Source organism: Austrofundulus limnaeus, unplaced genomic scaffold (genome assembly GCF_001266775.1).
Source record: "Austrofundulus limnaeus strain Quisiro unplaced genomic scaffold, Austrofundulus_limnaeus-1.0 Scaffold167, whole genome shotgun sequence".
Lineage (NCBI taxonomy): Eukaryota > Metazoa > Chordata > Actinopteri > Cyprinodontiformes > Rivulidae > Austrofundulus > Austrofundulus limnaeus.
The window spans coordinates 526779-545007 of record NW_013952569.1 but is presented as its reverse complement, the minus strand read 5'-3'; the positions used below and the strand labels follow the sequence as shown (position 1 = coordinate 545007).

General features: G+C 38.3%; 1 protein-coding gene across 6 annotated transcripts in view; it reads left to right on the top strand.

Moving 5' to 3' along the window:
• Positions 1-18229, top strand: part of dysf (dysferlin, limb girdle muscular dystrophy 2B (autosomal recessive)) — a gene marked incomplete in the record, with an annotated part of 87749 nt that overhangs the window by 5667 nt on the left and 63853 nt on the right. For 2 of the 6 annotated variants that reach the window (XM_014017398.1, XM_014017403.1), the window contains 17 exon segments: positions 9113-9168; positions 9276-9367; positions 9507-9612; positions 10670-10793; positions 10890-11146; positions 11348-11476; positions 11551-11613; positions 12476-12526; positions 12598-12628; positions 12701-12816; positions 12888-13017; positions 13086-13189; positions 13267-13335; positions 13413-13456; positions 14565-14647; positions 16621-16653; positions 16861-16976. In XM_014017398.1, the coding sequence (XP_013872852.1) occupies positions 9113-9168; positions 9276-9367; positions 9507-9612; positions 10670-10793; positions 10890-11146; positions 11348-11476; positions 11551-11613; positions 12476-12526; positions 12598-12628; positions 12701-12816; positions 12888-13017; positions 13086-13189; positions 13267-13335; positions 13413-13456; positions 14565-14647; positions 16621-16653; positions 16861-16976 (1604 nt within the window). 6 annotated transcript variants of the gene reach the window in all.

Here is an 18229-nt window from a genome sequence, read left to right as displayed (position 1 = left end):
ACACACACACACACACACACACACACACACACACACACACACACACAGAGAGAGAGAGAGACCAGCAGTCCTGCATTCGGGAGGGGAGGAGGGGAAAGAGAGGCAGCAACTTGTACAGATTATCTGTAAATTATAAGAATTTTACGTCATTTTGCAGGTATACGGACGTATAGAGCAATCTCACAGATTTTTTCAAGTCTTACGGATATTTTAAAAACCTCATTTTCAAATTTATCTAACATGTCAGAGCCTATAGGATGATTACATCCACTCTTGACTAAATCCAATTTACTTATAAATTCCTTTAAAACTCACCAAAGAGAACAAAACGCTGCAAAATAGTAAAAATCATGCAAACTAAAAAATATATAAAGAGTGAAAACAGAGCATTAAAATTGATACAAATCATAAAAACCAACATGTTATGATGATTAAACAGCTTCGACTCTATGTTTGAACCTGTTAATGTTGCACAAAACAAAACATATTAATTATAAATTATATTTAAATATAAATATTGTGATCTTACTCTTGTTTTAATCATATTGATTCAAAACATGGATTTCTGGGGTTTAAAGGTGGTATTCAGTTTTTAAGTGACGGTACTTTCACAAGTGATTTTCTTTACTAAAAAATACCGGAATCCAATCTGACCAAAATAAATAAACAAAAAGAGCAAGATAAGGGGACTGAAGGGTAGGAAACGGCGAAGGGAGAGAAGCAGACATTATTCAGGCAAATATTTGGGTGAGAGGGAAACAATCAGGACATTAGAGAGGAAAAGACCACAGGAAATGTGGAAGTTTCCTTTGGATGTGAGGTATTCCTGATGTCCATTTTCCCCAACAGCAGAGTCAGAGAAAGTCACAGAAAGGAAGAGAAAAGATTTTATTCTGCAGATGCTGCTAGACGACAAGAAAGGACAATTTGCAGACTTTTGGAAAATAAGAACTTTGATCAGTTTGAGAACAACCACAGCTTTAGAAAAGATCCCTCTTTTACATTTTTCCTTTTATTTTGGTTGATAAGTCTTTGGAGCTCATTTGTTGGTCCTGTACCCCCGTGGTCCTTCAACCCTGGATCTTCTTCTTCAGCTGCTGAACTCCATGACTCCTCGCTCGTTGGGCTGAGTGAACTCTTTCAGCCTCGCAGATCTCTGGACCCTGGTGGACTCTTGTAGCCATGTTGCGTTGCGTTCTTCAGCGGGCCAACAATTTGAGGCGCTCGGACCCTTTAGCCAGTGTCACGTTCAGAGGTAAGGAAGCCAGTCAGAGCTGTGGTGATGACCTGTCCTCTTGTTGGGACAGAGACACATGAGTGAGACGAACAATCATTCAGGTTCTTACACATAGGGACAATTAAAACTCACCAAATAACTCACATGTTTCTGAAGTTTCTGAAAAGTTCATTAGAATTAACCTGGTTATGATTGGGACTTGTAAATTAAAATTAAAATTAGCTTTTAAATTTGACATTAAGTTAGCTTTGCTAAGTATTTAACTGTTAGCTTAAACACAGTGATGAAAAATGTCAAATAAACAGCATTTAGAAGTATAACTGCAATGTTTGTTTCTTAATTTCCAACCAGTCTTGTTTTGATAGGTAGGCTAATTTGGCTAGCTAACAAATAAAACATAATAGAAAATAAAAACTGTGGCATAATTAATTGCTAATAGTAATACTGATCAACACTGATGACAGGTTATTTATTTGTAATACTATTGCCATTATTATTATGTGTTTGACAATTAAGAAAAATTAGTTATGCTAAAATTTTAGCCTCGTTGCTAAAAACAACATCAGAACTAAAAGTAATTTACTTTATATACAAAATGATCAGTTTTTTAAACATTAACGGCAAATATTTTTTAACTTATAAAAGACAGTTAAAATCATTATCTTTTTATTTAACCAACATTGTCCCACCATTAAAGTACAGTTTAAACCAGAAACACCAAAGTCACATTAACACAACTCCAGATATCTTTTCAAATGAATTTATATAAATGTTTTTAGAGCGTTTCATTGTTATTTCGATCTGTAACCAAAAACCTGAAATATCCACATCTGGATGGTGAGAACGTTACTGTTAACAACATATCAAAAATACAAAGAAAAATAATTTTAGCAGGATTAAAAATTCTCTCAAAATAAGTCTTTTTTTCCCTTTAAAGCCACCAACTACTTTCTCTGTTTCAACACATTGTAGAAATGGAACGTCACCAGGATCAAGAGTTAAATAAAACAAAAAAGAAAATGGTAAAATGGCTTCATTGTTGATTTGGTTTTTAAAGCACACAGTGTTAAAATAGGCTGCTGCTAATAGGGCTGCACAATGTATCCCAAATATATCATCATCTCAGTATCAGTGTGTGCAACTTTCATATCGCACTGCTTGGAGTGCGTTTATTGTTGGTTAATGCAGAGGTTCTCAAACTGGGGTCCCAGGACTCTCAGCAGTTCGCGAGAGGTATCTTGGGGGTCCTCAAAAAATGTCACTAAATTGTTGATTAGGTTTTTATTTTTAAAAATGCACGGAGAACAATGAACTAATAAAACAAATATAATAAACTTACTAATAATATATATTCCCTTGGCATTTAGGGGTTGAAATGACAATAAATTATCTTTTAAAACAGCATGGGGTTTATGAGGGGGTCCCTGGAATTTTTTGCACCCTCGTAAGGGGTCGCCAAACCCAAATGGCTTGAGAACCCCTGGGTTAATGCATTGGAAGAGTTTGAAGTTGTATTTTATTCATGCTAATGCAATACTTAGCCAGCAGGATGATTCTATTCTATTTCAGTTCTTTGAGTCACAAATTAATTCTATTTAAATTTGCTTTAGTTTGCTTTAAATGCTTTAATATCCATTTCATAGCAAGAAGTGCACAAATAATTTAGTCCTTCTGGATGATTTCTAGATATTTATTTTCTTGCCCACATAAACAGATATGGCATACATCAACATTTCTCAGAAATAAAATACCTGAAAATAAAGCAGTGGCACAATAATACTGATAATAACCTGATGAACTGGACAAAGGACTGAATTGATTTAGAGAATTTTCTAAATCGATATTGATTGGAAAAATATATTTCAGTACACTGATGAATCAATATTTTTACCCACCAGTAATAATTTAATTGTTTGAATCAGGTGTGTTGAAGCAGGTAAGAAGCTAAAACATGCAGGAGATTGGGCAAATAGTAATGGGGCTGGGGATTAGGGGTGTAAGAAAATATCGATACACTGAAATATCGCGATATTTCATTTCCCGATACTGTATCGATATTCTAAAGCCCTGTATCGATTTTTTATTAAGGTTTAAAATGTCAACTTTCCTGCCAGCCGTTCATTTTTATGTTGTAGTTCAGCCTCTGACCACTAGTGGGCCGCAGTGAGCCATTTGGCTCCTCTACATCTTGAGGTAGAGGCTATTGTTAAGTGTTGGGTGACCATATTGTAAATTAATATTAAAAAATAAAAGCTGCAAAAAACATATTTTCAAACTATTTATTGGCAAATTTAGTCTAATAATTGAAAACATGGATGAAATAAGAAATATGAAACAAATAAAATAAAATGCATACAAAGCAGAACACAGCTAAATGTATCAAAAGTTTGTCTATGTAATATTAGAATTTTGGTTTTTCCTTTTTTTTTACTGTAAGAGTTTTTTATTTAATAGAACTTTTGGACAAAAAAATCGCAATATATCGTCTTGCTCACAGTATCGCAATATATCGGGATATATCATATCGTGACCCCTCTGTCATGATATGTATCGTATCGCCAAATTCTTGCCAATACACAGCCCTACCCACCAGTAGTAATTTAATTGTTTGAATCAGGTGTGTTGAAGCAGGTAAGAAGCTAAAACGTGCAGGAGATTGGGCAAATATTAACGGGTCTGGGGACCTCTGTAAACGGCGCCCAAGTCTGTCGAAATGGAAACCGTTCAAATGTTCTTCTTGTTGCTAAAAAGCTTGAGTCTCCAAATTTCATTTATCTAATTTAGATTTGGCTGAAAGAAAGAGTTCATGACAGAAAAGCAACAACCTGTCCTCCATCATCTTGTTTTTTTGTACTTTCCACAAGTTTCCCTCCTTAATGAGGCAAATGTGCTCTTAACTTCCTCCTTTTGTCCGTCCACAATTTCCTGATGCCATCAGACAATATAGCTACCTCACTCTCAGCCCACTAGATCAAACCTGAAGGGACAAATCAAGGCTTAAGTGGAACTCTTGAGTCTTAAACTGGTCTTAACTGGACTTAAATCCTGTAACTTCAGTGGAAAAGATTCACAGGTTCATTGCTTTCTGTTAGTTTCCAACTTCTGCAAAGTTTGACCAAGTTTTTCCTGATAAAACCAGGATGAAACTGAACACTCATTGGTTCTGTCTACCTTTTTTTTAATGATGGTTTGAGTATAAAGGTACAGTCAGGTCTTATTCACGAGTCATGAAGCAGTTTGTTGGTTTTTATAACTTTTCAAGAGAATATTACAATCCCCTCAGGAAAACAGAAACCTCGTCTATTTATAGAAACGATAAGAAGGCAGCGAGGAAACAGCAGGAGGAGAAAGAGATGGAAACAAATCTGAGCTGAAGTATAAACAGAGAGGAATTGTCAATACTTGTTCTGATCTCTGTTTTTGGTTCTGAGTGAAGGTTTTGGCTTGAGTAAAACGTCCAAAATATTGTTTTTGACTACTTGTTTCCCTGCGGAGAACTGCTTTAATGATAGTTAATGGTCTGCAGGTGGATAAGAGATTAAATTTGACACGTGTTTGTGTTTGTGAACTGGAAAACGGACTTCCGGACAAAGTGTTTTGAGCAAAACAATAAGCTTTGTTCTTCATCAAAATCATAAACTTGCAACTGTGCGTTTTTAATCACAATCTCTAATCTGGAAACACAAACATTTCGGTACAATTATGAGAACTTGAATATTTTTCACTAAAGCCTCAGGAAGTGCTTGTCTGTCTGCTTTAATATAACACCAATAAATCAGAGGCAGTGTGCGGGTCTAAACTTAGGTTTCCCATATTCAGGTCTATTCTCAGCTCATGACTGAAAATGTGCCAAGCAGAACCAGCCGGGAAGTTCGCGCTGTGTTACTTCCTGTCAGATCCGAAATGATACCAACCCACAGCGACATCTGAGCCCTCGACCCGCACAAAAAATACTGTAACCTCTTGACCCGTGTGCGGAAGGGTGGAGATGTTTGTTAAGATATCCTCCGAGAACGGAGGTGCGCTTACGTAGGTTAATCTGTGTGTGGGTTTATTAAGGTGTTGTGTGTTTGTGTGCGTACTAAAACTTTGTGAAAAACAGGAAGGCAAACACGTTCCTGAGGGTGTGTAATGTGAAGTGAGTAATTGTTTATTAAGGTTACATCGAGTGGAAACATAAATCATGATAAAACATGAGGCAAAATAATTAGAAACCTGGCACAACAGGTAAGGAAATTTGCAATTGGTAGATTATTATTATTTATATAAATGCATGATCCTTACAAATGTGGCACCATTTGAAAGAGAAATTAAAAGGATTTCCAACGATATAAAATTTATTGCCAGGAATCATTGTTCCAACTAAGAAATAATCTACCAAACAAAATTTTCTTACTTTTTGTGCTAAGTTTAGATTTGTATTTGCATGGCTTTGCTTCTGTGTGACGAGTTCAAAAATGAGTATTTTTCAGGTTTTTGTGAATATTATCAAAAGAATGCTTCACAATATATGGCTCTGTGGAGACTTTATGAGTAATTAATAAATAAAAGCATTTAAATAGCACTTTAAATTATGTCAATTTGAAGAAAATATAATTGAATTCCAACTAGAGGATAGTTATCTTTAAAAAAACAATCTCCAAAATGTTTTTGTTGTTTTTCTTTAATTTTTCCTCTCTGTGCCTTCACTGACCTCAGTTCTGAATCAGTTCCACCTCCACCCTGCCCTGAGGTGGATGATATATTCTGTCTGTCCATTGTCCTCCTGTCCAACACCACCCACTTTCTGTCTAACCTGACAGGAAACCAGAGCTCAGGACTTGGTGTTGCAGGAAGTCGCAGACAGATAATGCGAACAAACGTGAAGACGTTGTTTGTTGTTGGTTGTCAGTTGAGAACTACACAGAGCTTTGTCCCATCGCTCATTTGATGTTGGGATGAGTGGTCCCCACGAGACAACCCAAGGTCTCGTTTGAGGTCCTGGTTGTGTTTGATTTGAAGTTAGAGTTGGACCTGGTTTAGTTGGTTTATTGTACAGGCTTAAGTTTGTTGGTTACATTTTAGCCACAGTTGTGATACAAGTCTATTCATGGGCGGAGTTCGGCCTATACTTAAAATACAACATCCAGGTTGTTTTCAATGGAGAAGATGATTTAAAGCAGTGGTTCAGACTTTTTGAAAGTGGGCTCTGAGATAAAGTTATGAACATTGGGCCTCATGCAAGAACATGTTCGTATTCTTATCCTAAATTTCTCTTACTTTTGTTCGTACAAAGGGTTCGTACGAACATGTCACGTCAGATTCAACAAACTCTTCTATCTTCAGGAAAAGTGTGTAAATGAGCTGCGTAAATTCACCTGTTCGTATCCAGCTGCTCGTGCACGCGAGAGGAGATTAGCATAATTACCACCCCAAAAACACCATATAAGGCTGTGTTTCCTGCCTCAGATATCAGGAAGTGTCCATTCATGAAAATGACAGCGAAAACTAAAAATAAAAACTTTACGAGTTCAGAGATTGAAGTCCGTCTGTCAGAGATCCAGAAAAGAAAATCTGTCATTTTTAGCAGGTCAGCTGTGGAATAAAAAGAGCTGCTAAAAGTATAAACAACTGTGTTAAATCATTTTCATTTATTCAGAAGACACACCGTTGCGCACCGTACCCACCCACCCCCTGCTTGCGCGCGGTCGCAGGTGGTCTCAGTTGCGGTTCTGAAATAAGCATTTTAAAATGTTTTCAAAATAAGTCTGGCACTTTGGAGAAAACCCAGGACTTGCTGGAGGGATTATGTATCCCCTCTGGCCTGGGAACATCTCAGAGTCCCCCAGGACGAGCTGGAAAGTGTCGCTGGGGAGAGCGGGGTCTCTCTGCTGTCCCCCGCACCCGATCCCAGATAAGCCGGCCGGACGGACAATTTATATTGTTAGTCTAAATTATTACATTTAAAATTATAACTCTAATTCAAGCAGAATAGCCTATTGTCAACATAATTGTGGAGTGTGATTTATTTTCAACTCAAAATATCTTCAAACTAATGAAATGTAAAGTTATCAGGGAGGAAAACCCGTCTGGATAACAACAGACTGACTGCTGGTAAAATATACGACAGGTCTGGACCACTCGTGAATTTTGTTCGTATCTGAAAAAAATCTTAGAATACGAAAACATTGGTGAATGCCACAAATTCTCCTAAATCACTCGTACGCACAACTTAAGAACAAATCTGTGCGTACGAACGATTCTTGCATGAGGCCCATTCTTATCTGTTGTTGTCAGATGGCTTGAAGAACTTGAGTTTAACTCTGTCCAGATTGATATCAGTTTACAGCGCAGGTTTCAACTGTCTGGCTGCTGATGTGAGATGGTCGACTTCCACCATTTCATCTGCTTTTTGAAGTAGTGCCACAGCATGATACTACCACCACCATGCTTGACAGATATTTTGTTCATAGGATTGAAAGCCTTACCTCAACTCTTCCAAACTTACATCTTGTCATTGTGTTTCCAAGAAGTTCAAACCTTTGTCCGACAGTAAAACCTTTCTTCGGCTTATTGCTGGGGTGCAGATGATGTGGTATCGATGTCATGAAATGCAGATGGGGGCCAGGAAGTAAATGAAGCCATGTTTCCTTCTGTTGATTCAGTGTCAAAATGCCTAAATTCTGTGCCGTGTACAGTTGTTGCAGCCACTCTAATCAGGAGAAATGTCAAAGTTTTTTTCATGTTCTGAAAGTAGTGTGTCACAAGGGAGTTAAATTTTAAAAACTTGCAGAAAAATTAGGACAAAAGTGGATCAACAATCTACGGCTAAAAACAGGAAACGAATAATGCAACAGTTTGCAGTGACCACTTTCTAACAGGTCAGGATTGTATCGTTAAATCATGTTGTCAGATATTTTCCTGCGTAGTTACTTGAATTTGGGTTTACAGAAGCTAAATAAATTATTTGCAAGTAGATCCAAGCACGTAGAAATAACAGGAGTTAACTTGTTATTAGCGTTAGCGATAGCATTGTTATCATAGGCTAACTACTTAAAATAGCAAAACTCACCCAGGCAGAAACAAGTCAACAGACATTTAAAGTATTTTTGGATCCTAAATGTTTGACCCAACCTGAAACAAAATAATTGTAGCTTTGAAGCTTTTGAAAGCTTTCATTTGGCTCGTCGTAGCCTATAACATGAGGTCTGCATCACCAGATAGTAGTTTATGTTTATCGCCTCAACACTGGGTAAAAGGTCACTTTTACCTTTTAGGCACTTTAAATTAAAATATGCTACTACCACTGAGTGTTGTACTCCAAACACATGTTCGTTGCCTTTTTTTAAACAATGACAATAAGTTCTTGAATCCTATATAACAAGTCGTTTATTTATTAAGATAATACGAATCATATCCTAAATGTACGCATATTTGTTTTTTCAATATCTTGTCTACACCAGCCCATTTAGGGCATTAGCGTACTCGCTGTGATCCATTTCACTGTGTTTTGAACCAGAGCAGATAATTTCCTTCCCCCCCATCTGACATTCACGCGTCCTCCGGGTCATGTGACTGCAACCCAGCAATTGAGCTGTGGTCCATGGAGATGGACATCTGTCTTCACTGTGGACAGAGACACTGTTTTAGTTCCTGGATTATTCTTAAACATCTGAACCAATTTCATTTGGACCAAGAGTGACAAATGAGTAATACTTGATCCACTAAGTTCTGTCAAACAAAATGGTTTGCACAGTTCTATGAAAAATAGAGGTGGTGGCAGCTAGCTGTAGCACTACCAGTACAGCCCGGGTTGTTTAAATATATGTGTACTGTAACACTAAACAAGGATAAAATGTTGAATTAAAATAAAAACACAGTCTCTTGTTGCTTCAGGGTCCAAGAAGAAGACAAAGGTCATCAAAAACAACCCCAACCCTGTTTGGAATGAAGTAAGTTCAGAACCAAAGACCAGCATGAATGAACTTTGATCTGTAAATTATTCTTCATTGGAGCTAAACGAACCTTATTTTACCACCACATCCTGTCCTTCTGTCAGGGTTTTGAGTGGGACCTGAAGGGGATTCCTCTGGACTCGGGAGCAGAGATCCACTGTGTCGTCAAAGACCATGAGAAAATGGGACGAAACAGGTAAAAACCAGTGGAGCAGAGTGAACTTGGCTGAACAGAATCAGAACCCTACCATGATGATTTGAAGGGGGGGGGGGGGATTATGAAATTCTGTATTTTTTAGTTAAAGTTAACGTTTTGTTCCGACCGGTCTGCTCAGGTTTTTGGGGGAATGCTGGCTGGCCCTCAGAGACGTCCTCAACTCTCCCAACCTGGCCGCCACCTTTACTATCTCTTTGCTGGACACCAAGAGAAACAACACGGGGGTGAGCCGTGACGACACAGCATAAATCCTCTCAACACCATGAAACAACAACATCAAATAAATCACTGAGTTTCCTGTCTGCGGCTTAAAATAGAGACAAACCTGAACCAAGTCCAAATAACTTGTCGCTCTTTTTTATATTTAGGCCTTTTATTTGTTGGACCCATTTTCTGAATTTGAATAGTATATCACATCACTAATTTCTTAAAACCAAAACAAATAATCAGTCGTTTGTTTCTTTTTTATCATAGATACAGTAAATCTGTGTTTTGAGCCAGCAAGCTCCCTTTATTTAGTCTTTTCTCTGCCCCATGCTAAGCTAAGCTAAAATAAGCTAATGTAAGCCAGCTAGCTACATGTTAGCATTCAAAATTCTGTAGTTTTGGATTTCAGAGTTAATTTTTTTTAATTTTCTTACAGTTTAGGATTATTAAACTGTTAAAATGTTTAATAAACTCTAAAACTGTTTACATCGTGTGAAACATTAGCTGTTCATACATTAGCATTAGCCCAGATTTTCCTTTATATACTTAGTTAGCACAAAAAGTAAGTAAATTAGTGTTTGGTTGATCATTTCTTTGTTGTAACAATGCTCGTTGGTAATAAATCTTATACTGTTAGAAAGCCTGTTAATTGACCTTTTAAACTGTGTCACATTTGTAAGGAACATGCATTTGTGGGATGAGCAGTAGAGCATATTTTGATGTTTCTGTTGACACTTGTTTTGAGGTTTTGGTGCCAACTGCCAACGTAATATTGATTGCCAAGAAGCATTGACAAAAAAATAATCTACCAAACACTAATTTACTTTTTTTTTCTAAATATTTTTACATAACAACAAAAAATATAAAAGATTAGAGGCTTTTTGTTAAGTAGATTTTGTTTTCTTTGGCCGAAATAAGTCATTTTTCATGTTTTAGTCTTTGCATATGTGTGAAACCAGCAGCTGTATTCAGTTTTTGCTTTATTTGAATAAAAAATGAAATGTTACGACTTTAAATAGACTCTCTTCAGTTGATGCACTGCTCTGGTCTAACTGGGTGCTGTGGCTCCACCAGGCCACCCTGACCCTGCAGGTCTCCTACACCCCCCCTCCTGGATCGGCTCCAGTTTTCCAGCCGACCCCCCAGCCGGAGTCCCTGCCCCACATCAACCCCAGCGTGGAACTGGACACCGTTACAAGTGACACAACCCCAAAAACGAAATTATTTTTAATCTTTTATTTTTTATTAGATGCAGACAAAACCCAAAGGTTTGACCCCCGTCCTGTCTCGACAGTGATTTCTCTGGACACGTTCTGCGAGGAGGACACGGAGAGCATGATCATGGTGGAGCCGGCAGAGGAGCCGGGGCCCGACGACAGTCGCTCCATGGTGATTGTGGGCCCCCAGGGGCCTCCTGGCCAGGAGTCTCCCACCACACAGACACCCAAACGCTCCCCCCCGGCCTACAACACCCACGGAGGGCTGAAGAAGAGGAGGAGAGGATCCAACAGCCAGTCCAAACCTCTGGCCAACAAACCTCAGGACATACAGGTCAGAGGAGTTCTCACATGAAAATACATTTAGAACACGGGTAGTACTTCCTGTAGTACGGGTAGTACTTCCTGTAGTACGGGTAGTACTGAAAACTAACAGTATTTAGAGAACTTCAAGGTAAAAAGTATAATTAAAGACCCGGGTTTGTTCAGAGTTCGATTACTGAAAGTCCCCCACACTGTCGTTCTTCTCCCTCAGGTCCGTGTGCGTGTCATCGAGGCACGGCAGTTGCCGGGCATCAACATCAAACCCGTCGTCAAGGTAACCGTGGCCGGGCAATCCAAACGGACTCGCATCCGGAAGGGTACAAACCCGGTGTTTGACGAGGTGAGCGACTTTTCGCCGTTCTACCAAACATTTCCCGGAGCGAGTTCTGACGCTCGTCGGGTTTCTCTCCGCAGACGTTCTTCCTGAACTTTTTCGAAACTCCCTCTGAGCTGTTCGACGAACCCATCTTCATCACCGTAAGAGTCTTATTTAAGGGATTCTTGATTAGTTGTAACATTAGACTATTTAATAAACATATTTAACTGTAAAAATATATTTTAACATGGACAGACATTTTATTTACACGCAAAGCATTCTGGGTAAATGATGTGGATAGGTCCTCGGTGCGAGGCTGCTAGCGAGCTATATCCACCCTGAAGGTTAATCTTGGACAATATCTGATGATCGACTCTTTTAAATGAAACCAGAGAGCGTTGACAGAGAGGAGAAGGTAGAAATGACTCAGCCTGGAACTGAAAATATRGATGGAGGACAACAGAGCTGCTTCATGGAAGAAGAACCTCAGATTAGCCTGTTAGCTTTAGCATTAGCCCCGATGCTATCACCATATGTATGTATTAGCTTAGCGCTACACATTCTCCTCTCGTCACTGAGGTCCTCCATCCTCATGACAGAGAGGGGAACACAAAAATGACTCAGCTGTAACTGAAAATATGGATGGAGGACCTCAGTTTAGCTTGTTTGTCGTGCTAGCACCAAGCTAATACATACAAGGTAATATAACGTGGGCGCTAGCGCAAAGGCTAACAGGCTAAGCTGAGTTTCTTCTTCCATGAAGCAGCTCTGTTGTCCTCCATCATCATTTACCCAGAATGCTTTGCTTGTAAATAAAATGGCTCCATCAGTGTAATATATTTTTAAAAATTTAGTTTAAAAACTATAAAAACTGAACATCCTACAGTATTTTTACAGTCTTATTTCACAGTTAAAATAAATGTTTATCAAATAAAGTCTAATGTTACAACTAAACGTGGATCACTTTAAAAACTTTAATGGTTTGGTATTTAAAAAAATAATAACTGGAGTTCATATTTCCAGGTTTGTGACTCTCGCTCCCTGAGAACTGATGCAGTTATTGGTGAATTTAAGGTATTTTTTCTGGACATTTCTCTGTTCTAGTTTAAATCAATCAAGCTAAAATCCTTTTCCTGTTCTTCCAGCTGGATGTGGGCACCGTGTACAATGAACACAGTAAGTTGGTGGGAACTTACGGAAGCGTTTGGTTTAAATTTGACCTCATTTTGTATCGTCTGCACATTTCAGGACACTGCTTCTTGAGGAAATGGCTGCTGCTGTCGGACCCCGATGACCTCTCCGCTGGGGTCAAAGGTTACCTGAAGGTCAGCCTGTTCGTACTGGCAGCTGGAGACGAGCCGCCGGTGAGTAGCGTGGCCCGGCACGGTGGAGGAGACTCAAAGACGACCGCAGACGTGATGATTGTTTTCTTAAGCAGGCTGATAAGCGCGAGTGCGTCGAGGAAAAGGAGGACATCGAAGGAAACCTGCTGAGACCCGCCGGCCTCTCTCTGAGAGGAGCCGTCTTTTCTCTGAGGATCTTCAGAGCTGAAGACCTTCCGCAAAGTCAGTTCACCGGCGTGAGTTCAGTTTATCTGGTGAAACAGAAACTGAGACGACTGGTTTTGTTGCAGTGGACGATGCCTTCATGGATGGGATGAAGCAGATCCTCGGATTCGACTCCAACAGGAAGAACCTGGTGGATCCGATGGTGGAAGTCCACTTCGCTGGCAAAACGGTACGACTTTTCAAGAACCTTTTTTGTCTGCGTTGAACCTAACATTTACAATGTATATATAATTTTTAATCTTTCAGGTCTGCACTAAAATTCTGGAGAAAAATGCCAACCCACAGTGGAACCAGAACTTAGCCATGCCCATCAGAGTGAGACACGCAAACAGCTGTTGTGCTGAAAAACATCTACACAACCATTAAAATGTATTTTATTTTATTTTTTTTAGTTTCCCTCCATGTGTGAGAAGATGAGGATTCGGATTCTTGACTGGTGAATCAACATCTTTTAATTTCACAAAGACTGAACCGTCGCGTTTAATCCACGTTTTCAGAGCTCAGGTGGACAGAAAAGCTTTCAGGAACTGTTTAACCCTGAATGCTGCTCCGCTCCGGTGCGACGCACAGAGGAGGAGGCGTGTGCAGGAAGGAGATCACGTGATAAATTCAGTGATAAATGTGGAAGTCAGAGCATTAATTCTGTCTTAGATGAACTCCAAACACAACTGAAAACATTGATAAAATAGACTTGATGTCTGTGGTTCAAACTGTGCCGCTGTCGTCTTTTTGAAACTTCTGATTTCAAAATAAAATCCACGCGTATCGTGTGTACACATATGCTTCATGCTACATGTTGCCATCTGCTTGTATAACAGAACAATACATTCTGACAGCATTTGTGTAGAAATACAGTATATCCATATGTTGGTTAATATAGCTGGGATTTTAACAAAATTAGTCCAACTTGTGTCTTATTTTGAAAAAACAAATGTTGTGCTTGTTCCTTTTCCTGCTGTTGCATCTCCAGATTGATCCTATTTTTGCCGGACGCTGGAGCTGCTCTGGAGTGAATCTACAAAGATCACGTCGCACTAATAGGAAAAGGAACAAACACAACATCCGTATTTTCAAAATAAGACACCGTAAGGTGGAACAATTTTATTGAAATCCCATCTATATTAATAAATATGTGAATATATTTCTACACAAATGCTGTCAGAATGTATTGTTCTGATTGAGCATATGTGTACACACATAATACACGTGGATTTTACTTTGAAATCACAAGTTTCAAAAAGACGACAGCGAGACAGTTTCAACCACAGATATCAAAAGCTTTTATATAAATGTTATCAGCTGTGTTTGGAGTTCGTCTTTCACAGAATTCCACACTTATCACTGGATTTATCACGTGATCTCCTTCCTGCACACACCTCTATGTGACGCTGTATAAATTGATTTCTATGAATGAATAAAAACATCTGTGACGCGTTGGAAAGCCGTATTCTCCTGATAGCTTCAAACATTAATTTACAGAATAATAATTTGGCTGTAATTGAATGTAAAAGTTGGAGAAAATTGGATTTTTCTTCTCTTTTTAGGGACAGAGCTAGTCACAATGATGTCATCGGCACGACCCACCTCTGCATGTCGAAGATCTCCGCCCCGGGAGGAGAGATCGATGGTAAGAAACCAGTCCTAACTGGTCTGAACCAGAAGTGTTTTTACTCCACCTGGTTCGTCACGTCCAATCAGTTTTATGTTCAAGTTTTGTCTTCTGACTGGTTGAAAGCATTTGGCTGAAACTAAAATATATTTTAATTAAAATACCAGATTAAGAAAATAAATTGATTTATGGTCCATTCTTACAAAATAACCTGACAAATGTACTCGTATCTTTAAACATACTAATGAATCAGATTTAGCAGCCAGAGACAATGGCTTGATGAGCTAACGTAACTAACATGTAGGTTGTTTCTTTGTTCCAGCTGTGTTCACTTTACAGTAGATAGTATAATAACAAGTCCAAACTTTTTATTATGTGTTATTATGTGAGAAATGTATGATCGAATGTGGAACATTCACCTCGTTTATTGTAGTTTCTTGTTTGTTGTCGCTAATGCTGGTTGGTGATTGTTGTGTTTGTCTGACACGAGGAAATGATCTGGGAATAATATCCAACTCAACTTAACCGTGTTCCAGTTGCATATCAGAAAACCAGCAGAACCATAAAACTGTTCATTAATTAGTTAATGTGCTTGTTAACTAAGCTAACTTCCATTAGCAATGTAAGAAAACAATGGATTTCTCAGCATTCTGCTCCTGTAAGCACCGTAATATGTTCTCTAAAGCAGGGGTTCTTAACCTTTTTGACCTCGCGGCCCAACTTGTTGATCATAAAGTGACACGAGGCCCAGTCAGACGTTACTAATGTACGGATCAAAATGATAATTATTCTAAATCTTGATTTAAAATGATAGTTGGTTTAATTTGTATTATATTTGCATTGTAACTAATTAAAATACACTTACAGTTTAAAAGTAAAACTCCTGTCAAATAATCACAAGACATGATTATGACAAACATTTTTTATATCGTAACCTGCCCATAACAATTATTTGAACAAATACAAAGGTCAGTCAACAGACCACTAAGGCTTATCAACACAAAAGTAATTTTTTTGACACAATAACAAAAATAGACATTTCAATAAATAAAATTGTGATCATAAAATAAAAAAATTCAAAATGTTTAATGTAAATGTTTAAAATAAACAAAAGTAAAACTAAATTTGATAAAGTACAAATGAAAATAAAGCCTTAAACTTTTACATGGTAGAACCAGAAGCTGCTCTTCATATTAGTGAAAAAATAACATAACAGCTTTTTGACAAATTTAAAGTTTCTGTAAAATATGTTCAAAATGTTAAAAAATAAACTACAATAATTAATTTGATAAAGTGCGAATTAAAATATAGCTGCATCTGCAAATATAACTGATAATGTTTTGAACTTTTAARGTATTGCATGGTAGAACCAGAAGCTGCTCTTCATATTAGTGACAAACTTTGGCATTTTTTGATGGATTGCCTTCATTTATGCTTCTACTTTTTATTTAAAATAGGTTTCCAATCTCTGTGGGTATCTAAGGTTCTTCTACATATTAAAAAAGTTGTTAAACATCTGAGTGGTGCTCTACCACTACTAGTGGTGACAAAATGTATTGCACCTTATTTAAAATCAATGTGGGTCTCTGCGGCCTAAAGTTAAAAACTGTTGTTTTTTTGAGGCCCTCAATGTGGTGCTCATGGGTTAAGAATCTGTGCTCTAAACTATGATGCTACGTCTTTTGTACAACCCGTTTTTGTATCAGCCAGTATTTTGAACCCAACGTTGGATAAATTGGTGGTTTGTGAACGTAACAAAGCATGGACATTTAAAACCAGGACTAACTTGGAGCTTGAGTTTTCTGTCTTTGAAGTGGTGTGAGTCAAAGAAACACAGTTTGAGTTTTGCTGAGTTTCCTGCTGATTAAAGTTCTTGAGTCAGAACAAAGAGCGGCTTGTGTTTGGGTTTGAGTTGCGTTCAAACACCTCTGTTTCCTCTCTGAGTTTGATCCTCTGTAAATTGTAACCATCCTTCCTCTCTACGCATCCAGATGACTTGAGTCCTCGGAGCGTCCACTCTGGCAGTACGTCCTCCATCCTCTACATATCTTCTTGTTCAGTCTTCAGTCATATCAGCTTATCTTTATTTTCACTCTGTCAAATTTTGAACAATCTCAAATCGGTTTGAATATCTAATTTTCAAATATCTGATCAAAAAGCATTTCTTCAACGCTCATATCTTTTACATTTGGACCTTGTAATAAAGGTTTCTGTTCTTTTTGTCGTTGCAGTTGACGACAGTCTTGGCTTCCTGCCCACCTTTGGTCCTTGCTTTGTCAACTTGTACGGCAGCCCCAGAGAGTTCACCGCCTTCAATGACCCTCATGAGGCTCTAAACCTGGGAAAAGTAAACCTACACCAGTTTTTCTTCTTGAATATAAATAAGATGTTTGATATTTTTTGGTACTTAGTTATCAGGGTCTAATTAACCTCCTGTGTTTCCTCATCATGAGGCTGAAGTCAACATTTTACTGAAATATGGTGATGCATAAATATATTAAAATACGATGGATGGATGATGGATGGATGGATGGATGAGTGATTGGATGGATGGATGGATGGATGTATAGATAGATGGATGTATAGATTGATGGATGGATGGATGAATGATTGATGGATGAATGAATGATGGAAGGATGGATGGATGGATGATGTCTAGATGGATGGATGTATAGATGGATGGATGGATGGATGTATAGATGGATGGATGGATGGATGGATGGATGAATGATGTCTAGATGGATGGATGGATGATGTATAGATGGGTGGATGGATGATGGATGGATGGATGGATCATGTATAGATGATGGATGGATGGATGGATGGATGTATAGATGGATGGATGGATGTATAGATGGATGGATGGATGGATGGATGATGTATGGATGGATGGATGATGTATGGATGAATGGATGGATGGATGTATAGATTGATGGATGGATGGATGTATAGATTGATGGATGGATGGATGATGTATAGATGGATGGATGGATGGATGTATAGATTGATGGATGGATGGATGATGTATAGATGGATGGATGGATGACCTATAGATGGATGGATGGATGGATGGATGGATAGATGATGTATAGATGGATGAATGGAAATGTATAGATGGATAGATGGATGATGTATAAATGGATGGATGGATGAGTGATGTACAGATGGATGGATGGATGGATGGATGGATGGATGATGTATAGATGGATGGATGGATGAATGATGTATAGATGATGGATGGATGATGTATGGATGGATGAATGTATAGATTGATGGATGGATGTATAGATTGATGGATGGATGTATAGATTGATGGATGGATGATGTATAGATGGATGGATGATGTATAGATGGATGGATGATGTATAGATGGATGGATGGATGATGTACAGATGGATGGATGATGTATAGATGGATGGATGATGTATAGATGGATGGATGATGTATAGATGGATGGATGATGTATAGATGATGGATGTATGATGTGTGGATGGATGGATGTATAGATTGATGGATGGATGTATAGATTGATGGATGGATGGATGGATGTATAGATGGATGGATGGATGTATAGATGGATGGATGGATAGATGGATGGAT